Source organism: Heptranchias perlo, chromosome 8 (assembly GCF_035084215.1).
Source record: "Heptranchias perlo isolate sHepPer1 chromosome 8, sHepPer1.hap1, whole genome shotgun sequence".
In the NCBI taxonomy this organism is placed as follows: Eukaryota; Metazoa; Chordata; class Chondrichthyes; order Hexanchiformes; family Hexanchidae; genus Heptranchias; species Heptranchias perlo.
This window is the reverse complement of record NC_090332.1, coordinates 48,797,929-48,824,927: the sequence shown is the minus strand read 5'-3', so window position 1 is coordinate 48,824,927 and position 26,999 is coordinate 48,797,929. Positions and strand designations below refer to the sequence as shown.

The following is a 26,999-nucleotide window of genomic DNA, read 5'->3' as shown; positions in this document are numbered from 1 at the left end:
GATTCTCTGTCATTAGGGTTAGCAATCTTGTGGATTCTCTGTGAAGCAATTCAGGACTGATGTCTGGAAGCACTTCTTAGTACAAAGCCTCATTAATACCTAGAATTGTTTGGCTAGTGGAGTAGAGGCAAAACTCTGAAATCATTCAAGATGCTGTGATGGGGAAGTCCTTTTAGAAGGGTGAAATGGTTGGACTGCAGCTTTTCATTTGTCAGATCATAACTAACTCTTCCTGGGTGGGTGAGGCACATTAAAAAGTGCCATGATTTAAAAAGACTAGGCCTCATATATTATTCTCCCTAAAAATAATGTTTAGTTTTTTTTAATTTGTTCTTGGGGATGTGGGCTTTGCTGGCCAGGCCGGCATTTATTGCCCATCCCTAATTGCCCTTGAGAAGTTGGTGGTGAGCCGCCTTCTTGATCCACTGCAGTCCGTGTGGTGACGGTTCTCCCACAGTGCTGTTAGGAAGGGAGTTCCAGGATTTTGACCCAGCGACAATGAAGGAACAGTGATATATTTCCAAGTCGGGATGGTGTGCGACTTGGAGGGGAATGTGCAGGTGGTGTTGTTCCCATGTGCCTGGTGCTCTTGTCCTTCTAGGTGGTAGAGGTCGCGGGTTTGGGAGGTGCTGTCGAAGAAGCCTTGGTGAGTTGCTGCAGTGCATCCTGTGGATGGTACACACTACAGCCACTGTGCGCCGGTGGTGAAGGGAGTGAATGTTTAGGGTGGTGGATGGGGTGCCAATCAAGCGGGCTGCTTTGTCCTGGATGGTGTTGAGCTTCTTGAGTGTTGTTGGAGCTGCACTCATCCAAGCAAGTGGAGAGTATTCCATCACACTCCTGACTTGTGCCTTGTAGATGGTGGAAAGGCTTTGGGGAGTCAGGAGGTGAGTCACTCATCGCAGAATACCCAGCCTCTGACCTGCTCTTGTAGCCACAGTATTTATGTCGCTGGTCCAGTTAAGTTTCTGGTCAATGGTGACCTCCAGGGGGATTCAGCGATGGTAATGCCATTGAATGTCAAGGGGAGGTGGTTAGACTCTCTCTCTCTTGTTGGAGATGGTCATTGCCTGGCACTTGTCTGGCGCAAATGTTACTTGCCACAAGCCTGGATGTTGTCCTGGTCTTGCCGCATGCGGGCACGGAGTTCTTCATTATCTGAGGGGTTGTGAATAGAACTGAACACTGTGCAATCATCAGTGAACATCCCCATTTCTGACCTTATGATAGAGGGAAAGTCATTGATGAAACAGCTGAAGATGGTTGGGCCTAAGACACTGCCCTGAGGAACTCCCGCAGCAATGTGCTGGGGCTGAGATGTTTGGCCTCCAACAACCACTACCATCTTCACATACTGCTTGGAATTAATGGACCAAAATTACACGGTCCTTTCAGCGGAACAACGGCAGAAATGGGCAGGGTCCCAGGCTTTGTTGGGAGTTTCTGGGGTTGGGGGGGCCACCCCAAACATAGTCCCCTGCACCTGAGGGGCTGGAACCAGGGCTGGGGTAGGGAGTCCTCGTGCTGGGAGTTACACCTTCCTGGGTAACGTAGTGGGTTCTAGCGTAAGGTTGGAGGCCAGTACGCCCGATGAGATGAGGCCTACATAAGAACGAATATGGTCCCCTCCTGGTGGGGTCCAGGCCCAGGAAGCAGCCTGCACCCCTGAAGATTGTGTAAAAGAATTATCATTATCAGCACCAGCTGGGTCCATGCACATGAGGTGTTCTCCCGCTGACCCTGCATACCCTGGCACAGCCGGCGTGGATGGCACCAGTGGGCACAATCCCCATACAACTGCTGAGATCACTGCCTGTGCAATTTCAGGGTCAATAGCTTAGTATTATTCCACTTTACAATATCAAACTGCACAGAAAATCAGTTTTGCAGATGCTACGTGATTATGGATACTTTAAAAATGGTGAAGAACTCCTCAGATCAATTGAAACAAAATAATTTATCTGAAGGACTGTTATTCATTTCTGTATGACTGACATTTTAAATATCTTATACAGTGCTGAGGTTTTTACAGGATTTGGCTATTTAAGAAGAATGGGTACCTTAATGTGCCAAATAGCCAGTTAAATGCTGTTTAAAAGTATTGAATTAATTGGGTAACTTTCTTCCTGTAGGTGATGTTTACAGAAGAAGATGTCAAATTCTATCTAGCTGAGCTGGCCTTGGCTTTAGACCACCTCCACGGCCTTGGGATCATTTATAGGGACTTAAAACCGGAAAAGTAAGATATGTTTTTTCTTCTCCCCAAAAACAAAATAACACTCATGAAATGTGCAAAAGATTCTAATTTCCCCCATTCATGTCTTAATTTAACACAGGTGACAATGTAGTATTCATCTTAGTTTTGTTTTGTTTCAAACAAAGCCTTTTCTTAAGAAGCTTATTGAGAAATGTGGCTTGGTGTGTTTGCACGCAAGTATTTAAATATACATATATAACATACACACACACACACACACACACACACACACACACATAATATAAATATTATAAAACAACTAGTTACCAGCCTGTTGATTTGAGAGTGCTGTTGACAGCAGGAGGGCCTTGCGTTGTGTGTCACTGGTTCTCTTATCAATGTTAAAGTATCTTTGTAGTTTGTTTGTCAGCCTCGATTCTCAGCTTGTAATCAGCCTGGAACAGTGAGCATGCTACATATTTCGTTACTGTCTAAAGATCAAAGGGAAAAAGCTGAGCTATTTCTTTGTCAGGAGGTATTTTGACATTTAACAAAAATACTGAAGCATGAAGTAAATATCTTTACTGCACAATATCAATAAAAACAGGACAGCATGATATTTACTGTTTCAAAGCCTAATCCATCTCGTGAAACAGAGGAATTCACACAAAAGATTACATTCCCTTCCAAAATAGGCACCTTTTGCAAGACTTGAGAACTTTTCTTTTTTAACCAAATCTCAAATCCTAGCCTCACCAGAGCTGTAGCCAACACTGAGGCAACTCAAACTGCTGCCTCAGTAACATTTCTGTCCTGACCTATAAACACAATACTTTTCAGTTATGACTATGCAGAGAAAGTATTCTTCTTGTAGTGTAGAGTGACAGTATTATTTTCCAAATGTGTTGCTCTGTGTTTTTTCCTGATGGGGGGGAAAGAGATAGAAGAATTTGGCAGTACATTAAATGGACTAAAATTAAAAAGAAAAAAGAAAAACTTGTAATAATATAGCACCTTTCATGACCACAGGAAGTCCCAAAGTACTTTACAGTCAATGAAGTACTTTTGAAGTGTCGTCACTGTTGTAACATTGTAACTAGTAGAAGTTGGAAACACACAGCAGGTTTCTGCAAAGAGCAAAGCTGAGTAAATGTTTCAGGTGCAGATCCTCGATCAGATCTGAAGTCTTTTGCATTTCAGATGCTGATGGACCTGCCGTATTCACATATTTTGCTGTTTTTATTTCAGTGTTCGCAGTTTTAAAAAAATATTTTTATCTTTGTTAAATTGTCTAAGTAGTTATTTGGAGGTCCAAGAATGCATTATTTAAAAATGGCAGTTTGGCAAAGGTTAATCAATGAGGCGGACAAATTTTCATCATCAGGCACAGAGCTTCATGTGCCGAGAATTGGTGTCAGAAATTCTGAGATCCTTCCCCATAATTTTCTGTCCATTTAATGTTATGAGGGTCATGTGACCGAATGCCTGATTTGGGCATCCAGCATGTGAAGTTCTTTCACTAAAGATAAATTTACTGCAAGGTCATAAGAACATAAGAACATAAGAAATAGGAGCAGGAGTAGGCCAATCGGCCCCTCGAGCCTGCTCCGCCATTCAATAAGATCATGGCTGATCTGATCCTAACCTCAAATCTAAATTCATGTCCAATTTCCTGCCCGCTCCCCGTAACCCCTAATTCCCTTTACTTCTAGGAAACTGTCTATTTTTGTTTTAAATTTATTTAATGATGTAGCTTCCACAGCTTCCTGGGGCAGCAAATTCCACAGACCTACTACCCTATGAGTGAAGAAGTTTCTCCTCATCTCAGTTTTGAAAGAGCAGCCCCTTATTCTAAGATTATGCCCCCTAGTTCTAGTTTCACCCATCCTTGGGAACATCCTTAAAGCATCCACCCGATCAAGCCCCTTCACAATCTTATATGTTTCAATAAGATCGCCTCTCATTCTTCTGAACTCCAATGAGTAGAGTCCCAATCTACTCAACCTCTCATATGTCCACCCCCTCATCCGCAGGATTAGCCGAGTGAACCTTCTTTGTACTGCCTCGAGAGCAAGTATGTCTTTTCTTAAGTATGGAGACCAAAACTGTATGCAGTATTCCAGGTGCGGCCTCACCAATACCTTATATAACTGCAGCAATACCTCCCTGTTTTTATATTCTATCCCCCTAGCAATAAAAGCCAACATTCCGTTGGCCGCCTTGATCACCTGCTGCACCTGCAAACTAACCTTTTGATTTTCTTGCACTAGGGCCCCCAGATCCCTTTGTACTGCAGTACTTTCCAGTTTCTCACCATTAAGATAATAACTTGCTCTCTGATTTTTCCTGCCAAAGTGCATAACCTCACATTTTCCAATATTGTATTGCATCTGCCAAATCTCCGCCCACTCACCCAGCCTGTCTATATCCCCTTGTAGGTTTTTTATGTCCTCCTCACTCTCTACTTTCCCTCCCATCTTTGTAACATCTGCAAACTTTGATATGTTACACTCGGTCCCCTCCTCCAAATCGTTAATATAGATTGTAAAGAGTTGGGGACCCAGCACCGACCCCTGCGGAACACCACTGGCTATAGGTTGCCAGTCCGAGAATGTACCATTTATCCCAACTCTCTGCTTCCTGTTAGATAACCAATCCTCCACCCATGCCAGAATATTACCCCCAATCCAGTGATTCTTTATCTTGAGCAATAATCTTTTATGTGGCACCTTGTCGAATGTCTTCTGGCATAGAATACAAGAGCAAGGAGGTTATGATGGAGCTGTATAAAACACTGGTTAGGCCACAGCTGGAGTACTGTGTGCAGTTCTGGTCGCCACACTACAGGAAGGATGTGATCGCTTTGGAGAGGGTGCAGAGGAGATTCACCAGGATGTTACCAGGGCTGGAGCGCTTCAGCTATGAAAAGAGACTGGGAAGATTGGGTTTGTTTTCCTTGGAGCAGAGGAGGCTGAGGGGGGACATGATTGAGGTGTACAAAATTATGAGGGGCACAGATAGGATGGATACTAAGGAGCTTTTTCCCTTCGTTGAGGGTACTATAACAAGGGGACATAGATTCAAGGTAAAAGGCGGGAGGTTTAGAGGGGATTTGAGAAAGAACTTTTTCACCCAGAGGGTGGTTGGAGTCTGGAACTCACTGCCTGAAAGGGTTGTGGAGGCAGGAACCCTCACAACATTCAAGAAGCATTTGGATGAGCACTTGAAATGCCATAGCATACAAGGATACGGACCAAATGCTGGAATATGGGATTAGAGTAGACAGGGCTGATGGCCGGCGCGGACACGATGGGCCGAAGGGCCTCTATCCGTGCTGTATAACTCTATGACTCTATGACTCTATGACTCTATGACACTACATCCACTGGTTCCCCTTTATCCACCCTGTACGTTATATCCTCAAAGAACTCAAGCAAATTTGTCAGACATGACTTCCCCTTTGTAAAGCCATGCTGACTTTGTCCTATTAAATTATGTTTATCCAAATGTTCTGCTACTGTCTCCTTAATAATAGACTCCAAAATTTTACCCACCACAGATGTTAGGCTAACTGGTCTATAATTTCCAGCCTTCTGCCTACTACCCTTTTTAAATATTGGCAGTTTTCCAATCTGCCGGGACCTTTGCCGAGTCCAGAGAATTTTGGAAAATTATTACCAAAGCATCCACAATCCCTACTGCCACTTCCCTCAAGACCCTCGGATGTAAGCCATCAGGTCCAGGGGATTTATCCGCCTTGAGTCCCAGTCTCTGTGGCAAAGCTTTGGAGAATGAGGTGTTAATATATGTGGTGTTAAATATGCAATACATATTAACCTGCTGTACATCTGATTACAATTGGAGCTGGATGGTCTGTTAAGTGTCTTCTGTAAATGATGTTGAACAAGCTATAGTTGGTTTTACATTGGTGCCTGTTTAGTTTGGACCGAGGGAGAGTGGCAGCTGTGCACCAGCTCCCCACAGTTACTTTGCTAAATGCAACTCTTTTTTCCTGCTGACAGAATTAAAGATTCCCTGGATGTTGGTGCATTTATACTATGAAGTGCATCCAACAGACATGTCTTCCATCTGCTACATGTCTGTAATGTAAAACTTCCGTTTTGTTTGTGAGTGATTTGGATGATCATTGCTTTACTGTATTATAAATTAATAACAGGTATCAAACTGTAATCTAACTTCAGGATGATGATAGCAATATTGATAAGGGACACTATTACAGCATTGGAAAGAGGGGATATCAGTAAGCGTGAGCAGGCATTAGAAACGCTATGGGTAGAATTGAGGAATAGAAAAGGATGCAAGACTTTGGTGGGAGTTGTTTATAGACCTGCAGATAACAGTGATAAAGTAGCAGGATATATAAACACAGAGATCAGAGAAGCTTGTTGCAAAAACAGAGTAGCTATAACAGAGACTTTCATTATCACATAGACTGGGAGAAGCAGATGAGCTCGAGTCCCAAAGGTGGCGAATTTCTTGAGTGTATTCGGGACAGTTTTCTGGAACAATGGGATCGATTTTAGGATGGCCAAACGGGTGCATTGAGGGCGGGGGGGGGTTCGTAAAATTGGGGAATCCCGGAGCAGGTCCGGAGCCCGGCTCCAACCCGCCCACTTCCGGGTTCCCCAGTGATGCGTTCGGATGCGCGCGCAGCTCCCGCATGCGGGATTCCCACCGGCAATTAAAGCTGGCAGGATGACAATTTAAATACTTACTTACCTAGTTGAGGTACTTGACAGACCTCATTAACAGGAGATTTTGGCAGGGACGCAATCTTCATGGATCCTCAACGTGTTTCCTGTGCTGTGGGAAACACTCCCTGTTGGAGCAGACGTGTTTCAGCCAGCAGCCAGTGGGAGATGCAAAGGCTTTTTTGACAGTTGTGGGGAAAACCTCATTTATTGCAGCAGGGCACTCTGTCACGTCAGACAAAGTTTTGGCTGCAACACCTTTGTCTCTCCACTCAAAATTATTAATTTATACCCTAAACTCTGCTGTGCAAACACACTTACCTACTTTGAGAACCCCCTCAAACTCACACCGTCAGGATGGGGGGGCGCCATATCTGCATTCATCACTTCATCCGAGGACGAGCAATATCACCGGCCTCGCCAGGCACGCCGTCCACCTCCGCCACGTGGAGCTCCACAACACAGTGCTGCGCCACAGGCACCTGCACAAAATAGTCGTACAACTACACATACACCCACTGTAGGGTGACCCAATGGGTGGCATCAAGTGTGGGTGTTCATGGTGAACCTCATGAAAGGGACTTATTGCACAAGCCAGTCAAGAATGGCCAAAACGTGACAATATAATATTTAATGTGAGTTGAACAAAAATCAAATATAAATATAAAACATGACAAACCGTCAAACACCCTTGTGCATCCCCTTTATGCTCACAAAACCTTTGCCTTACGTTTCCTACTACTCATACGTGATGCTTCCCTGTGGCTGCAGCAGAGGTGGTGGTTGGGTGAGTGTGACTGTGAAAGAGATGCATGAGAGGGTGAGTATGAGACAGAGCCATGAGATTGTATGAGGATTGGGTTGAGTGGTAGTGGTGGGATGAGTACTGGCGAGGTGAGTAAGTGCAGGTAAGTTGAGGATGAGGTTTGAGTGGGTGTGAGGAGTGATGTGATCCAGTAGTGTTGGCAGTGCAGAAGGAGTTGTGGGATGGGGGTGATGATGTGGAAGATGGAGTTTAGGAGAATGAGTAAGTGTGCTCACTTTGGCTGACCTGGTTAGGTCATTGAAGCGCCTCCTGCACTGTATCCAGGTGTGGAATATGTTTCTGCTGCTGCTGACCTCCTCTGCCACCTCGAGCCAGGCCTTCTTGGTGACAGAGGCAGGCCACTTCCTCCCGTCCGCCGGGTAGAAGATCTCTCTCCTCCTTCTCACCCCATCCAGTAAGACCTGGAGTGAGGCATCATTAAACCTGGGAGCAGCCTTTCCCCTGGGCTGCTCCATGCTGTAATTTTGGCTGTTTGCTGCAGGAGCAGCATTGGAGGACTGCCCCTTTAAATAGGGCTCCTCCAGCTGATAGCCTGTGATGCGGGTGCGCAGTCCGCCCACTGGGCAGGTTTCCAATGGGAAACCCGGAAGCCAAGGTAAGTGGCTTCAATTTACTCGCGATCGCGTGGGGAACCCACTGATTTTACTGGGCTGGTTACCCATAACCCAGTCGACCCCCCGCTGCCAACCCACCTCCCTAGTAATATCGGGGCCAATATGTTCTTGAACCAACAAGAAAATAGGCCATATTAGATTTAATGATGAGTAATGAGCCTGAATTAGTCAATAATCTAATGGTAAGGGAACACCTGGCTAACAGTGACCATAACATGATGGAATTTTATATTAGGTTTGAGAGGGCACAGGGTGAGTCACAAACTAAGGTTTTAAATTTAGGTAAGGCTGACTTTGGAGGTATGAGGCAGAAATTGACCACAATAGACTGGGCAGAACTATTAATGGATAAAACTATAGATGAACAGTGGGAGGTGTTCAAAAAAGTATTTGGTAGAATATAAGACCTGTTCATTCTCCTAAAGGGCAAGAGCTCTATGTGTGTAATTAAACAACCTTGTTCAACAAGGGAAGTGAGAGATAGTATAAAACTAAAAGAAAGGACTTATATGAAGGCAAAGATTCCGTGGACTGGGAGAGATATAAAGAACAGTGAAGAGATACAAAGAAAGTGCTAAGAGCCACAAAAAGGAATACAAGATGAAGCTTGCGAGGGATATCAAGGACAACACCAAAGGTTTTTACAAATATATTTATATATATTATACACAAATATATGTTGGCATCACTCATTAACAAGTCACCCTGTCCAGATGGAATGCACCCTTGGTTGCTGAGGGAAGCAAGGGTGGAGATCACAGAAGCTTTGACCACAATCTTTCAATTCACCTTAGATATGGGAGTGGTGCCAGAGGACTGGAAGATTGCAAATGTTACACCCTGTTCAAAAAAGGGGAGAGGGATAAACCTGGTAACTACTGACCAATCAGTCTAATGTCAGTGTTGGGAAAACTACTGGAGACCATTATCAAGGTTAAAATTAATTCTCACTAGGAGAAGCATGGGTTAATAAGGGACAGCCAGTATGGATTCATTAAAGGCAAATCATGTCTGACTAACCTGATTGAGTTCTTTGATGAAATAACAGAGAGGGCTGATGATAGTGCAGTAGATGTTGTATATATGGACTTTCAAAATACATTTGATAAAGTACCACATAACCGACTTATTTGGAAAATAGTAGTACATGGGATTAAAGGGACAGTGGTAACTTGGGTATGTAATTGGCTAAGGGATAGGAGGCAGAGAGTTGTGGTGAACGGAGGTTTTTCTGACTGGAGAGAAGTTTGCAGTGGAGTCCCCCAGGGATTGGTATGAGGACCATTGCTTTTCTTGTTATATATAAATGACCTGGAATTGGGTACAGGGAGTACAATTTGGAAGTTTGGGGAAATGACGAAACTTGGCAATGTAGTAAAGAGTGAGCAGGATGGTAGCAGACTTCAGGAGGACATAGACAGACTGGTAAAATGGGCAGACTTATGGCCGATGCAATTTAATGCGGATAAGTGTGAAGTGATACACTTTGGGAGGAACAACATGGAGAGACAGTATAATCTAATTGGTACTATTTTGAGGAGGTGGAAGAGCAGAGGCACCCTAGGGTGCATAGTCACAAATCTTTGAAGTTGATAAGATGGTTAAGAAAGCGTATGGGATACTTGGCTTTGTAAATAGGGCATTGAAATCAAAAGCAAGGAAATCATGCTAAACCTTTACAAATCACTGGTTAGGCCTCAGCTGGAGAATTGTGAATAATTCTGGGCACCACACTTCAGGAAGGATATCAAGGCCTTGGAAATGGTACAAAGGAGGTTTACCAGGATGATACCAGGGATCAGGAACTTCAGTTATGTGGAGAGATTGGAGAAGCTAGGATTGTTCTCCTTAGAGCGGAGAAGGTTAAGGGGAGACGTAATGGAGGTATTCAAAACTATGAGGGGTTTTGATAAAGCAAATAGGGAGAAAATGTTTCCTCTGGCAAGTGGGTTGGTAACCAGAGGTCATAGGTTTAAAATAATTTGCAAATGAACTAGAGGGGAAATTAGGAGAATTTTTTTTCACACAAAGGGTTGTTAAGATCTGAAAGGTAGATAGAGAGAAACTATTTCTTCTGGTGGAAGAGTCCAGAATAAGGGGGCATAAACTTAAAATTAGAGCTAGGCTTTTCAGGGATGATATCAGAAAGCACTTCTTCACACAGAGGGTAGTCGGAATCTTGAACTCTCTCCCCAAAAACCCGTTGAGGCTAGGTCAATTGAAAATTTCAAAACTGAGATTGATAGATTTTTGTTAGGCAAGGGTATTAAGGTTACGGAACCAAGACGGGTAGATGGAGTTAAGAAACCGATCAGCCATGATCTAATTGAATGGCGGAACAGGCTCGAGGGGCTGAATGGCCTACTCCTGTTCCTATGATTAGAAACCATATGAACTTCATTCTTTCACTTTATGCCATCATCAAAACCAATGGATTCCTACCTTGTAATCACTCCCAGTTATCCATTACTCCCTATGTAAACTGTCTGAATCCCTCAATTGGATTCCTGCCTTGTAATCACTCCCAGGTATCATTATTTCTCTCTTTAACATTTTACTATTTCTTATTTTGAAGATTTATATATATAAGCACAGAATAACCGCACAACGTGGCCTTGGTTATAATCCTTGCCACATGCGTAAGGGGTTAAAATTGGGGAAATCCACTTACTGCCTCGTTCCCAAAACTCAGCCAGTGGGGGGGGGGCTGCTCGCAGAAGACCATACCCAACCTAAATGGTCTATGAGCCAAAAGTCAGTTTTCTGGCAATTTCGGAGAAGCAGTGCTTTAGGAGGCAGTGCTTCACCAGGCAGGTTTCATAAAACCTAGGGGTTGTCTGCGACTCATTTCTGACTAAACCCCTTCTTGTAGCAATGAAACAGCAAAACCACCCAGAAGGGAATGCACCCTCCCTTTGAGAGGTGCGTTCCTGCTTTAAATAGGACTCTGGCTAACCCACTGGAAATAGCTCCCCAGAAGTGGGTGGTTTTCTGGTCGGGTCAGCAATTCAGAATTAAACTCACTGGTGAGATATAATGAGGCCCAGGAGTTAAATTCTCTGAGTCTGTTTTTGGCTGAAACGGGTGTGTTTTAAACTGAAACGAAAACTCACCTGTCCAAAACTGACCCAGAATTAAAATCGAGGCTCGAGTTAAAATCGTGGCCCACATCATTCACACCCTCAGGATATTGCTCTTCACAGCCAGTCATTTAGTTTTTGAGATGTAGTCACTGTTTTATTAGCAAACGTAACAGCCATTTTGCACACAGCAAGGTTCCACAAACTGCAAATGAGATAAATAATCAACAGTGTTGGTTGAGGGAGAAATGTTGGCCAACACACCAGGATATCTCCCTGCTCTTCTTTCAATAGTGCCGTGGAAGTGTTTGCAAGGCAGAAATCCAATCCAGGGGTCCAGATAGTATAAATGGATATGGCCACCTGAATAAGCAGATTGGGCTTCAGTTTTAGGATTCATCTGAAAAGTGACACTTCTGATGATGCAGCAGTCCCTCAGTAATGTACTGAAGTTTCAATCTAGATTACGTGTTCAAGACCTGGAGTAGTGCTTGCATCCACAAGCTTCTGAACTGGAGGTGAGTGCCCACCTACTGAGCCAAGCTGACACTAATCAAATAACCATTCACTAAATTGAGATGTTTTTGCTCATGCGAGAAACTGAAGGAAGCTTGTGAATTACAACTCACTCACGCTCGCAACATATAATCCAAAATGTCTTTATTAGCCCTCAGTAATAAGTTACCCCCTGTTTAACAATGTGACAGTTGCTGACGATTCAGAATCAGTGAGCCATCAGTTTGCTGAAAGCATTGAAAGAAGACATTAATTACAACTGTCTCCATCTTCTGCCTACCATCAGTAATGGAAACAGAGTTAATCCTGTCTGGGAGCATTTCTATGTGCTGTTAGTGCATACTGATAATCACTTACACTTGACCTGACTTTGAAGTCCAGAATTGACTGTAAACCTCGAATGAAAAATCACTAGAATCTGTGATTGGTACTGACAACATTAATTATTTTAAGCCAGATAGTTCCATATTCCTGTTGACAACATTGTCAATGGAAAAATACTTTGTGAAATGTCTGAGTTTCAAATGTGGAGGTGGGCTTCAGTATTTGTCTACATAGAGGGATTTCTCATGCCATCTTCCTGCTGTTTGAATTTCAGTGTACTTCTAGATGAAGATGGCCACATTAAAATAACAGGTGAGTGCACTTTAGATTAATGTTGGTGAGAATCAAACCAAGCAGCATTGAAATTAAACGTTTGAGATCCACGCATCGTTTCTGACAGTTTTACAATATTTCAGCAATACTAAAAGTCGTTCTTGTTGCTCAGACTTTGGGCTCAGCAAGGAGGCTGTCGATCATGACAAGAGAGCCTATTCCTTCTGTGGGACAATAGAGTACATGGCTCCCGAGGTAGTCAACCGGCGAGGTCATGCGCAAAGTGCAGATTGGTGGTCCTTTGGCGTTTTAATGGTGAGTGAAATAATCTTCTGCCAATGATGAGAAAAGCGTTATGACCTTCTCTCAGGTCTGTTTCCATATAATTTCTCACAGGTGCATTACATGGTTGGCAGTATTTGACAGTCTTATTTATTAAAGAAAGACATTGCTGGTAGCTAACTTTCATTTTTGTCAAGGGAAGTTGGATGAGTAAATATTGGAGGCTGGAAGTGAATGCAAATGAGGTAAAATCAGCGTGTACCAATGACACGTGAGAATTGAGATCATTCTGCAAGCTGGAACTTCTGTATTGGTATGAATGAAATTAAATTGATGTTTTATTAAATTTACCATCTATATCCAAACTATCATTTTCTTGGTTACTGTTTTCTTTCCTTCCTCCTTCTCCGTGATGTAGTTATTGATTTAACAAGTATTAGAAACCATTTGCATTTTTGTTTTGAATTTTTTTAAGAATCTGACAGAATAGCAAATTGGTTCAGCAGAATAAATTTAGTGACACGTACAACAACATATCTGCCTGATTGATATATTTAATTATAATCCCTTGAACACCTTTGCAGAGACAGCAATGCCAATTACATCAGTATTTTGACAAGAAAATCCTGATTTGTTCAAGAAATTAAAATGGAAATTGCTATCTGTGTGACAGGCCTTTTAACTGTATTTGCAGTTGATGTATTTGTCTAAAACATGTCATATCCTAGCATTGGTTCCTCATTTACATCAGTCATTGTAGATGACAAGATTTGCTCCCTCCTAGGATTTATGGCCTAGAAATTGGGTCATGTAGCGCCCTTTTTTTCAGGCGCTACCTGGCCTCCTAAGGCCCCAAAATGTCGGTCAGTAAGCACGCGCGCACTGCCGACCGGAAGTGTGCGGTCTGCTGTAAGGACAAACAAGAGGCGCTAGCCTGCACTCAGGGAAACCAACCCTAAAGATAGCCTGGGAAAAAAAGATAGGTTACTTATCTATAAAGCAACTGTCATTTTTTTTAGCATTTTACCGTTTTGAAGTAATATGACACAAGCTTGAAGCTAATCCATAGAGGTACTTGCTTTTTGGTGAATTATTCTGGATATTTTTCTCAACCCTTTTCTCTGATTTTATGGCTAGGGGAACCTGCCAGTGTGGAGTGAGGGAGAGCTGACTTCAAATTTTGCTTCTTGTTGGGAAGCACTTGGCTTCTGATCACTGTGTCCCCAGGATAACTCATTGTGTGGAGAATGGTGGCAAGTTCCTACTGCCCCATGTCACAATGCACTGAAGTACCTATGTACTGTTCCACCATGCTACCTATCACAGGTACAGTTTTCATAGTAGATGGGCAAATTTGTAGGTGTAGTAAACTGGATTCGTAAGTTGATATGCTTAGCTTAGGGGATGGGACAATATTGTGTATAAGCAAGCAGCATGGGTCCTACTATGGGTATTTATTGGGCATCCCAGATGGTAGATATCATGGAGGTTGTTTGTAAAAAGAAATATAGTGCCTTTTTATGACCTCAGGACGTCCCAAAGCGCTTTACAGACAATGAAGTACTTTTGAAGTATAGTCACTGTTGTAATGTAGGAACGACACTGAATAACCTGAGAGAGTAATTTGAGTTTGATATTAAGTTAATAGTTTCCAGAAACCAAACTATGAGTATGGATGATTGTCAGTGTTTGAGGTGAAATCGCACTGTGCATTCACATGATATTTCTCTGCCTGTTATTTGAGCAAAGCTATTAATCCATTTAACCTTCATTAATATTGTGGACAGAGACATTCCACATGAGCACATTAACATGATATTGAAATCACATATCACAATTTAACACCAGTTGTGTCAATATGGCTTCAGTATGGTGTTCATAAAGATGTAAGAATGGGGCAGAACTTACTCAGCTCACGTGCCATTCCTCAGTGGCATCCTGTCCAACTGTCGTCATATCCATTGGAGCAAGTTTGCGAATGCACACATGCGCATTAAAACCCTGAAATCACAAACTTGCTCCGATTGGTTCACCGGCGTTTTGACAGTTACGAGTTAAAGGGCCACCGACTCTACAATCAATACAATCACCAAACAATCGTAAACCTGCCCAACTGGCCAGCTGGAACGAAGGTACTTACACCACGAGAAGGTGCGCTTGAAAATACCAACTCTACACTACTTTTTAAAAGCACAGTGACTTATAATGACTGCAAAACAACAAAAAAAATGTTTAAATGTGAAATGTCTAATTATTCTTATTTTTAATATTTTTTGATCATTAAAAAAAGTATTAAAATATTTTTAAAAAACTTTTAATTTATGTATTTCATAGAATCATAGAACTGTAGAAAGTTACAGCTGGGTCAAAGTCCTGGAATTCCCCACCTAACAGCATTGTGGCAGTACTTTCACCACATGGACTGCGCAGTTCAAGAAGAAATCTCACCACTACCTTCTCAAGAGTAACTAGGGATGGGCAATAAATGCTGGCCTTGCCAGCGACACCCACACCCTAAAAGATGATTTTTAAAAATGTGCACTATCTGGAGTCAACTGTAATTAATTTGAAAGGCCTCTAAACCTTTGCCTTACACTCATGTGTGGTGAAGGGGTCGCTTTCGAAATTGAAAGTTTTTTCTGTCACTGTTGCTGAATAATTATATTGTTCAGTCTTCACTTCAAATTCAATAATATATGAGACAGAACAATTTTACAAGAAATCAATTTTATTAAACTCAATTTAATTTATTTTTCAGCTGTAATGCAATCTGGATAAAGGAAACTGCAGAATAATCCTAGATTTTATCACACTTTCTGTAACATTTTTGACGGCAAGAATGTCATAATCAAGGTTACTGCGAAAGGCTCAGACTTGTCATGATAAACTGGACAGGCACCATCTGGTGTCAAGCAAACATGTTGTTAATGACATATGTAAATGCTTAACAAAGAGATGCAGCTCAGTCTGTACACTGTACATTGAGATAGACATTGGGCCGGAACTTGCTCCAACCGGTGTGGCAAGACTGTCCGCACATCCTGCGGATAAAAAGTATGAATGTACTCACTGTGTAGGCCATGACGTCCATTTGCTGAATTTTGAAACCTTCTCCAGTGGTGCGCTCCGAGAGCAGCGCAGGCCATGTGCGCGTGCAAAGACTGTGGGAGTGCAAGCCCTGCCCACAAGCTCTCCGTGTGTGTGATTTTCAGGAGAAATTGGAGGTGAACATTGTGCAATAATCAGCAAATAGCCACACTTCTGACCTTATAATGAATGTAAGGTAATTGATGAAGCAGCTGAAGATAGTTGGGCGTTTGTCTATGCCCTGAGAAACTCCTGCAGCGATGTCCTGGGGCTGAGATGATTGGCCTCCAACAACCACAACCATCTTCCTTTGTGCTAGGTATGACTCCAACCACTGGAGAGTTTTCCTCCAATCCCCATTGACTTCAGTTTTACTAGGGCTCCTTGGTGCCACATTCGGTCAAATGCTGTCTTGATGTCAAGGACAGTTACGCTCACCTCACCTCTGGAATTCAACTCTTGTGACCATGTTTAGACTAAGGCTATAATGAGGTCTGGAGCCAGGTGGTCCTGGCAGAACCCAAACAGAGCATCGGTGAGCAGGTTATTAGTGAGTAAGTGAAACTTGATAGCACTGTCGATGACACCTTCTATCACTTTTCTGATGATTGGGAGTAGGCTGATGGGGTGGTAATTAGCCGGGTTGGATTTGTCCTGCTTTTTATGGATAGGACATCCCTTGGCAATTTTCCACATTGTTGGGTGGATGCCAGTGTTGTAGCAGTACTGGAACAGCTTGGCTACATGCGTGTCTAGTTTTGCAACACAGTCTTCGGGGCCCGTGGTCTTTGTTGTGTCCAGTGACTTAGCCATTTATTGATGTCACGTGGAGTGAATCGAATTGGCTGAAGACTGGCACCTGTGATGGTGGGGACCTCGAGAGGAGACCAAGACGGATCATCCACTCGGCACTTCTGGCTCAAGATGGTTGAAAGTGCTTCAGCCTTGTCTTTTGCACTCATGTGCTGAACTCTGCCGTCATTGAGGATGGGGAAGTTCATGGAGTCACCTCCTCCCGGTAGTTGTTTAATTGTCCACCTCCATTCATAACTTGATGTGGCAGGGTTGCAGAGCTTTGACCTGTTTCTTTAGTTGTGGGATCGCTTAGCTCTATCTATAACATGTTGCTTTCACTGTTTAGCATGCATATGGTCCTGTGTTGTGGCTTCACCAGATTGGCACCTCATTTTCAGGTACACTTGGTGCTCATGATCTTCTCCTCATTGAACAAGTGTTGGTCACCTAGCTTGATGGTGATGAAGGAGTGTGGGATATGCCGGACTATGCAGTTACAGATTGTGGTGGAATACAATTCTGCTGCTAGCAGTTTGATACAACTGAGTGGCTTGCTGGGCCACTTCAGAGGGCAGATAAGAATCAACCATGTTGATGTGGGACTGGAATCACATATAGGCCAAACCTGGTAAGGATGGCAGGTTTCCTTCCCTAAAGAAAATTAGTGAATCATTTGGGTTTTTATGACAATCTGGCAGCTTCATGGTCACTTTTACTGATAGGAGCATTTGTTTCCAGATTTTTTTAACAGAATTCAAATTTTCAAACTGCCACGGTGGGATATAAACTATGTGTAACTTGGTATAAACATTCAGAGAATAAATTTGATGAGTTTCTGCACACAGACTGGAGCCTCACTGGTGGTGGGCACAGGACTAACCTCACTCACCTGATTCAATGCATGCCACATTTTATGGGCCTCATTAACATTGCATATTTAGTAACATTTGGCCCACACCATACTTCATAACTCCGGGTGAGGTTATATCCACAGTGCATACCTCACCCATATAAAAAGGGCACATTGGGAATCCTAGGACCTAGCCTGTTCAAATAGGCTTCTTAAAGGAAGATTATTGTTTGATTTGCTGGTAAAAGTTTTTTTACAGCATTTGTAAATACATTTTGTTCCATGCATTATTTGGCTCATCATTTGTGCACTAGTTCAAGGTTTTTTTCTGCCAGTACCTTCCTTCATTATTCTTGGTTGCTCTGCTATTTAAGTAGGACCATATAAAGTGGTGAGGATGGGAATTCCTTTGGGGGTTTCCATAATGTTGCATGATTTAGATGAGGGAAACGAGTTCATGAGGCAACAACACCTGATGTGCTTTGTTTACACTGTGACTACCGTAGGTCCTGCAGTTGTAGACCACTACACACATACCTGGGTGCGTTAGGGTTAGGGTATTTTTGTCTTTGCCACTTCTTCTTCACAAGACAGGCTATCACAGAATTAGACCATCTGCTTTACGATGACAACATCTGAACCGGAGATGATTCTTCCTCTATAGGTGAAGTTGACCACAGCATGAAGTTTTCATGCCCTTCCAAGTTTCAGCAAGGGATATGTGTCACATCAGGCTATTTGCAATGCACACATATAGAGTCATAGAGTCATAGAGTTATACAGCACGGATAGAGGCCCTTCGGCCCATCGTGTCCGCGCCGGCCATCAGCCCTGTCTGCTCTAATCCCATATTCCAGCATTTGGTCCGTAGCCTTGTATGCTATGGCATTTCAAGTGCTCATCCAAATGCTTCTTGAATGTTGTGAGGGTTCCTGCCTCCACAACCCTTTCAGGCAGTGAGTTCCAGACTCCAACCACCCTCTGGGTGAAAAAGTTCTTTCTCAAATCCCCTCTAAACCTCCCGCCTTTTACCTTGAATCTATGTCCCCTTGTTATAGTACCCTCACTTGCTTGGTATATATATATATATACCAAGCAAGTGATCAATGCTATGTTTGCAAGGACATTACTTTCCCTGTGGAAAGGAGGCATTAGCTAGATTGGGCACAGAGCTTTCACCCAATGGCTGGGTTCCCTCAAATGTATGACATTGTAAATGGCACCCAGGTGGGAATCAAGGCTCTTCATATCAACTCTGTGACCTATATAAACATAAAGGGTTTACATTCAATCACTGTTCATGTGGTATGCAACAACAGAAACATCATTATTCACATCAATGGCCTTTATCCCTCAGATAATGAAGCAGTCCGTGCCCGCATGCAGCAAGACCTGGACAACATCCAGGCTTGGGCTGATAAGTGGCAAGTAACATTCGCACAAGACAAGTGCCAGGCAATGACCATCTCCAACAAGAGAGAGTCTAACCACCTCCCCTTGACATTCAACGGCATTACCATCGCCGAATCCCCCACCATCAACATCCTGGGGGTCACCACTGACCAGAGACTTAACTGGACCAGCCACATAAATACTGTGGCTACAAGAGTAGGTCTGAGGCTGGGTATTCTGTGGCAAGTGATTCACCTCCTGACTCCTCAAAGCCTTTCCACCATCTACAAGGCACAAGTCAAGAATGTGATGGAATACTCTCCACTTGCCTGGATGAGTGCAGCTCCAACAACACTCAAGAAGCTCAACACCATCCAGGACAAAGCAACCCACTTGATTGGCACCCCATCCACCACCCTAAACATTCACTCCCTTCACCACCGGCGCACAGTGGCTGCAATGTGTACCATCCACAGGATGCACTGCAGCAACTCGCCAAGGCTTCTTCGACAGCACCTCCCACACCCGCGACCTCTACCACCTAGAAGGACAAGAGCAGCAGGCACATGGGAACAACACCACCTGCACGTTCCCCTCCAAGTCACACACCATCCCGACATGGAAATATATCGCCGTTCCTTCATCGTCGCTGGGTCAAAATCCTGGAACTCCCTTCCAAACAGCACTGTGGGAGAACCTTCACCACACAGACTGCAGTGGTTCAAGAAGTTGGCTCACCACCACCTTCTCAAGGGCAGTTAGGGATGCCAGCGATGCCCACATCCCATGAATGAATAAAAAAAAATCCAGGAATCAGCTATGATGCCTTCGTGGTCCAGCAATCCAACGTGTCCAAATTATTTGAAGCAGAAGAAACAATGTGGGGATGGTACTTAGTAAACCAGGGCTAACATCAACATTAATGTCTGCTGACCCCACTACGGAACCCTCAGTCGCTGCCTGCATCTGCAAGAAAACTCTGCATGCCAGCGATATGCAAAAGGACTGTGGTTGTCTGTAGTGCTTTAAATGATGCCTCCAGTCTTTTTTTGACTTGGTTCCAGCTCTGTTTAGCATATCCTCTTAATTGTTTCTGTAGAAAATGGATGTATTCTAGCTCCTTGGAGGAATTGTTCATAATACAAAATGACCATGTGTGCACACCTAGGATAAGGTGTCATATTGAAAGTATGAACTTTGTTTGCTTTAAAAATACACACGTGAATCTAAAGGCAGGTGGTGTCTGCATGTCAATGTTTGTGATTAGTGTGACATTTTAAAGCTCTGGGTGGCTTACTGTTTGCTGCCTCTTCACCACATAGAGCTCTAACATTGTCAGAAATCAGCAATTATCGATTGAAACAGAAATGTTGTTCGCTAGCATGTGTAAAGTGGGTACATAGAAAGGATAAAGTTAAAGGATTTAATGGAAGACAGAAACCAGACAAGAGTATTTTTCTCATTACTGTCTGTAACCGTTCCTTTGTTTACCCAGAAGTTGTTAATTTTGACAGATTGATTATGAAGTGTGTTAATGAACAAAAAAACTTTCTTCTGAAGGAAGGGAGTAACAGAAATTAACATTGGGCATAGCAAGGTTAATTATCACAAAAATACAACCACACAGAAAGTATTACTTAATGCCAAATATTCCCCTCCTGTCTGGGAGCACTGCACCATGCTCAGTGAGGTAGCAGATGCTGCTAGTTGACCACATGTAGTTTAATATCTCTATTGTCAATCCATCACATATCTGTCACTATTCACATATGGACAGCTTGTCAAAGATCATCTTTTGTACAATGAAATCTATTATCTTGATTCAATTTCAACATGAATGATTAAATGGGCCAAGATATAAATATTACCATGCTAATCATTGTTCTTTTTTATCAGCAGACTACAGAAATACTGATCCAAGTATTAAATATTATTAGCAATCTAGATTTATGATTGTCAGCATTCAGCTGAAGTGGGCATAGGCTGGGTAACAGCTGTTAATTTAGCACATGCCCAACTCAGGCTGCTGGTTCACTTTCCTGTGGCAATTAATGGGGTAAGAAAATGTATGTGGAAAACCACAGAGATGTGGGAATTGGTTAAAGAATTATGGATTCCTGACATTTTGGCCTTGCTAGTTTTTGATATGGGCAGAGGGAATAGCTAGAAGGTTGGTTTTTGGAATATAAATTGTTCAAGTCAGAACAATAGCATATTATATAGGGCTCCAAAGCTCTTTTAAAGGGATAGACCTCCCAACTAGTGCTTGAAATGAATACCCCACTCTCAGCAAAGGAAACTCTGGAACTCAAAAGGGAAGCAGAGGCATAACTGTGATGTGGCTGCAGCAATCTGGGTAGGGAAGGGTGAACAGGATATGATGGAATGTGTCAAATGCTTCCAGAGTGTGGTCTGTTTATAAGGACTGATTTTTTTTTGACTAGTTTCAGTACTGACTTTTCAAAAAAGAATCTTGTGTATTTTGCTCATTTCTGAATGTTTAGTAGAAAACTTTTTGCACTTTGGCACAGGAATGGTTTTGCACGGAAAGAGCAATAGTATTTTCTGTGATATCTGGTAGATTATGCCCCTCAGTGCTTTTTAATGACTGTCCATGAGTAGATGCATCTGTCCTTCTTGCCCCACTGAGGTTGTGCCCACTCATTTACCCATTGGTTCAATTAACATGTGATATTAGAAGCATCCATTTGCTGAGTTATCAACAGTTTACAATCTTGTCAGATTTTCACACTTATGAATTCTGTGCACTGTGGTTATCTTGGCTGTGTAGACATACCACAATACGGCAACAAAGAAGGAAAGGAAGATGGAAAAAGAACAGTTCAAAGAAAATAAGTTACTGTACAGAAATCGAACTGGAAAGGAGCTGAGTCTATCAGAACAGACTGTTGTACTCTCTTCTCCATTCCTTTAAATTTTATTGCTGGCACATGCTCCACATCTCATTGCAGCCCCCCACAAGAAATGCAATAAAAGTTGCTGATGAAAATATTATGTTTTTTTCAGATTCACCTTGGTACCTATGGGCATGATTTTAAATGAGAAAAACGGGTGGGTTGGGGGCAGTAAAAATGTAAAAAATCTAAAACCCACCCCCAACCCGCCCACTTCCAGTTTTCATGGAGGCAGGACGAGGGGTGGGTGACCAACCTGCTCTTAGGAGGTGGGTTGGTCAATAAAAGCTTTCAAGGAGGCTGCAGGCCTCCATTTTGACATTTTTTTGTTTTTAACTCCTGGTGGCCGGGAATCCCGGGCCTTCTACTTCACGCCACGTTAGAGGAGGCGAAATGGCCCGAAACTATAGGTAAGTGTCTTTATAGCACTGCTTGTGGGCCCGGAGGAGCAGGTGTTCTTCCCCCAGGCCCAACAAGCCTACCTGCAGCGACCTCCTCCACGATTTCCGACTCCCCCGCCATGATCTTCGACCCCCCCCCCACGAGCTCCAACCCCCCCCCCCCCCCACCCGCAAACTCCAACTCCCCGGCCACAATCTCCGACTCCACCCCCACGATCTCCGGCTCCCCCGCCACAATCTTCGACACCCCCTCCCCATGATTTCCAACCCCCCCCCCCCCCCCCGCAAACTCCGACTCCCTTGCCATGATCTCCGACCACTTCCCACGATCTCCGACCACCTCCCACGATCTCCGACCACCTCCCACAATCTCCGACCACCTCCCACGATCCCTGACCACCTCCCACGATCTCCGATCCCGACCCCCCGATGTCTGAGCCCCCTGATGATTGACCCCCCCCGATGATTGACCCCCCAATGATTGACCCCCCGATGACCCCTGATGGCTGACCCCCCCGATGACTGACCACCCCGCCCAATGACTGACCCCCCTGATGACTCATCCCTTCCCCTGATGATCCGGATGACTGACACCCCCCCCCCCCACTGCTGACTGACCCCCCCTCGCCAATGACTGAGCCACCCGATTTCTGACCCTCCCCCGTTGACTGACCCCTCTGATTAATGACCTCCCCTGCCCTGATATCTGCTCCTCTTGGTGACCTCTGAGCCCCTCCCAATGACCCCTGACCCCCCCCCATCTGACACTTACCCGTTCATGTCCTTATCCTGCCTCTTCTCCCTTCTGACTGAGACTAGCCTGTCAATCAAGCCAACCTGTCGGGCGGGAAACCGTCAAAAAAAAGACATTCTCATATCAAAATCGTAAGGACATCTGGGAAATCCGTACTTCTAGGTTTCATGACAGGAATTCCACTCCCCCCACCCCCTCAAGAAAATTATGCTCTATATGTCTATTTTACCTCAATAAAAAAAACTCTCCTCATTTCCTGTATCACTTCTATATTTTATATTTTCTTTTGCTGTTGCCTTTTCTTTCTTTCACACTTCTTTGCTGTTGCTTAATGGCAGCTACTTAATAATTTTTGAGTGAAGTTGAGGGATGTTAGTGTTGGGAAAGCAAATTCTTTCCCCATTTTTTGCCCCCAACTGTGGACATTAAGCACACCCAGGTTAAATGTTAAATTTCTTTTAATCTGCTCCAGCAGAGGGAGTCCCAACTTCACCAGGGTAATGGGGGTAATTTTAACTTAACCTGTCCTGCCGTTGATTTCAATGAAAAGTAAAATCGGGCAGGTTATAAAACAGGTGGCCGATCTGATTCTGTCAGTTTCCTGCTGGGTGAGTTAGGTTAATACTCCTCAGATCTTTTGGCATCTCTGGGTGAGATTGTGAAACAGCACCAAGTTATGGGCCGTTTTGTGCTGTGCATATTCATTCGGAACTAATCTGAGATTGGTCAGACAGGAAGAATTGATTGAAAGTCTATTAGAAGGCTGTAACTTGTGCAAAGAATTTTGTGTGTGTAGCAAACTGAGAGATTGAAACTTTACTTTGTGGATGTCATCTGGAATAATATGGGTTGAAAGAAAGAAATTCCGCTGGGGAGCTGATCCCTGCCTCCCCACTGCCATTTGCGTGTGGCAGGTGGAGGAAGGAGCAGGCAGCAGCGGCCCCAGCCTGAGCAGGAGAAAGGAACTCTCTGTCAGGATAGTGTGGTGGCAGTAAGCCTCACCACCCCATTTTCTTGCTGTTTCTGCCATGATCTTTGCATCTGTCTTTACCAAGGAAGAAGAAGCTGCCAGAGTCTCAGTAAAGGAAGATATAGTTGAGATACTGGATGGGCTAAAAATTGATAAAGAAGAGGGACTTGAAAGGATAGCTGTACTTAAAGTAGATAAGTCACCCAGTCCGAATGGGATACATCCTAGATTGCTGAGGGAAGTAAGGGTGGAAATTGTGGAGGTACTGGCCATAATCTTCCAAACATCCGTAGATACGAGAGTGGTGCCAGAGGACTGGAGAATTGCAAATGTTACACCTTTGTTCAAAAAAGGGTGTAAGGATAAACCCAGCAACTATAGGCCAATCAGTTTAACCTCAGTGATGGGGAAACTTTTAGAAACAATAATCTGGGACAGAATTAACAGTCACTTGGACGAGTGTGGATTGATTAGGGAAAGCCAGCATGGATTTGTTAAAGGCAAATTGTGTTTAACTCACCTGATAGAGTTTTTTGATGAGGTAACAGAGAGGGTAGATGAAGGCAATGCAGTTGATGTGGTGTATATGGACTTTCAAAAGGCATTTGAAAAAGTGCCGCATGGTAGGCTTATCGTCAAGATTGCGGCCCATGGACTAAAGGGGGCAGTAACAACATGGATACAGTATTGGCTAAGGGACAGGAAACAGAGAGTAGTGGTGAATAGTTGTTTTTCGGACTGGCGGGAGGTGTAAAGTGGTGTTCCCCAGGGGTTAGTGCTGGGACCACTGCTTTTCTTAATATATGTTAATGACTTTGACTTGGACTTGGGTGTACAGGGCACAATTTCAAAATTTTCAGATGACACAAAACTTGGAAGCGTAATAAACAATGAGGAGGATAGTGATAGAAATCAAGAGGATATCGACAGGCTGGTGGCATGGGCAGACATGTGGCAGATGAAATTTAACGCAGAAAAATGCAAAGTGATACATTTTGGTAGGAAGAACGAGGAGAGGCAATATAAATTACAGAGCACAACTCTAAAAGGGGAAAAGGAACAGAGGGCAGGTTGAGAAAGTGGTTAAAAAACATATGGGATCCTGGGCTTTATAAATAGAGGCATAGAGTACAAAAGTATGGAAGTCATGATGAACCTTTATAAAACACTGGTTCGGCCACAACTGGAGTATTGTGTCCAGTTCTGGGCACCGCACTTTAGGAAAGATGTGAAAGCCTTAGAGAGGGTGCAGAAGAGATTTACTAGAATGATTCCAGGGATGAGGGACTTTAGTTACGTGGATAGACTGGAGAAGCTGGGGTTGTTCTCCTTGGAACAGAGATGGTTGCGAGGAGATTTGATAGAGATATTCAAAATCATGAAGGGTCTAGACAGAGTAGATAGAGAGAAACTGTTCCCATTGGCAGAAGGGTCAAGAACCAGAGGCATAGATTTAATGTGATTGGCAGAAGAACCAAAGGTGACATGAGGAAAAACTTTTTTACACAGCGATTGGTTAGGATCTAGAATGCACTGCCCGAGGGGGTGATGGAGGCAGATTCAATCATGGCCTTAAAAAGGGAACTGGGTAAGTACTTGAAAGGAAAAAATTTGCAGGGCTACGGGGATAGGGCGGTTGAGTGGAACTAGCTGGATTGCTCTTGCATAGAGCCAGCGCGGACTCGATGGGCCGAATGGCCTCCTTCCGTGCTGTGATTTTATGATCCTATGATCCAGCCTGACTTCAAATGGGATCTTGGAGGGAATTTCTCACCTCCACCACCTTTATCTCTCTGAAGATATCTGCACCACCTCATTGAGCCACGCATAGAGCTACTCAATTAATCTTGCTCCAGTTATATAGGGCTCTGGTGAGACCACATCTGGAGTACTCTATACAGTTTTGGTCTCCTTACCTAAGGAAGGATATACTTGCCTTAGAGGGGGCGCAAGGAAGGTTCACTAGATTGATTCCTGGGATGAGAGGGTTGTCCTATGAGGAGAGATTGAGTAGAATGGGCCTATATTCTCTGGAGTTTAGAAGAACGAGAGGTGATCCCATTGAAATGTATAAAATTCTTAGTGGGCTTGACAGGGTTGATGCTGAGAGGCTTTTTCCCATGGCTGGAGAGCCTAGAACTAGGGGTCATAGTCTCAAGATAAGAGGCCGTTTAGAACCAAGATGAGGGAAAATTTCTTCACTCAGAAAGTTGTAAACCTTTGGAATGCTTTACCCCAGAGGGCTGTGGATGCTCAGTCATTGAGTATATTCAAGATTGAGATCGATAGATTTTTGGACACTAAGGGAATGAAGGGATATGGGGATCGGGCAGGAAAGTGGAGTTGATGTAGAAGATCAGCTATGATCTTATTGAATGGTGGAGCAGGCTCGAGGGGGCCGTATGTCCTACTGCTGCTCCTATTTCTTATGTTCTTATCTTAATAACGTGAGCTGTGCGTAACGGAAAAGCCTCGCTCTCAATTTATACACCCAGTTTATGTCTTATTCCAAAAGCTTCTATAATGGTGCTGATTTCCCATTGCCAGCATAAATTAGGCAAATGAAAGTGAGTTGCTGGCCTGCACAGGTGGCCTGCGAACTCAGTCTGTCGGTAGCTGGAATCAAACATGGTGGATCTAAGGCAATTGTTGCAGGAGGTTGGTTTTTACAATTGATAGTGGCAAATTTGGTCTAGGAGGCACCCAGCACAACCATATCCTGAAGAGCTCTTGGTGCATCTAAAGGCACTGCTGCCAGGCTGTTTACATCACGTTAGAATGGTTTTCCATTGGACACAACCCTGCAAAGTAACTTGGAAAGAGAACATTAAAGTGGCTGTACAAGGATGTAGAATTAAACAGATTATAGTGACACCACAAGAGTCTGTTGTGCCCAAGACAGAGTCTTTTGTTTATACTAGAGACTTAAAAACTGATGCATGTCAACATTTTGTATTAATTCAAAACAAAACAGCAGCAAAGCTTAACCCATTGCTTGTCCTGCCTGTGAA

General features: G+C 43.6%; 1 protein-coding gene across 1 annotated transcript in view; it reads left to right on the top strand.

Annotated features, from left to right (window-relative positions):
• The window catches only part of rps6ka2 (ribosomal protein S6 kinase, polypeptide 2), a 594,161-nt gene that overhangs the window by 469,184 nt on the left and 97,978 nt on the right, over positions 1–26,999 (top strand). Inside the window, exons 7-9 of the mRNA XM_067989092.1 lie at positions 2,133–2,239; positions 12,544–12,581; positions 12,715–12,857. Of these exons, the coding sequence (XP_067845193.1) occupies positions 2,133–2,239; positions 12,544–12,581; positions 12,715–12,857 (288 nt within the window). The remainder of the gene's footprint in view (positions 1–2,132; positions 2,240–12,543; positions 12,582–12,714; positions 12,858–26,999) is intronic.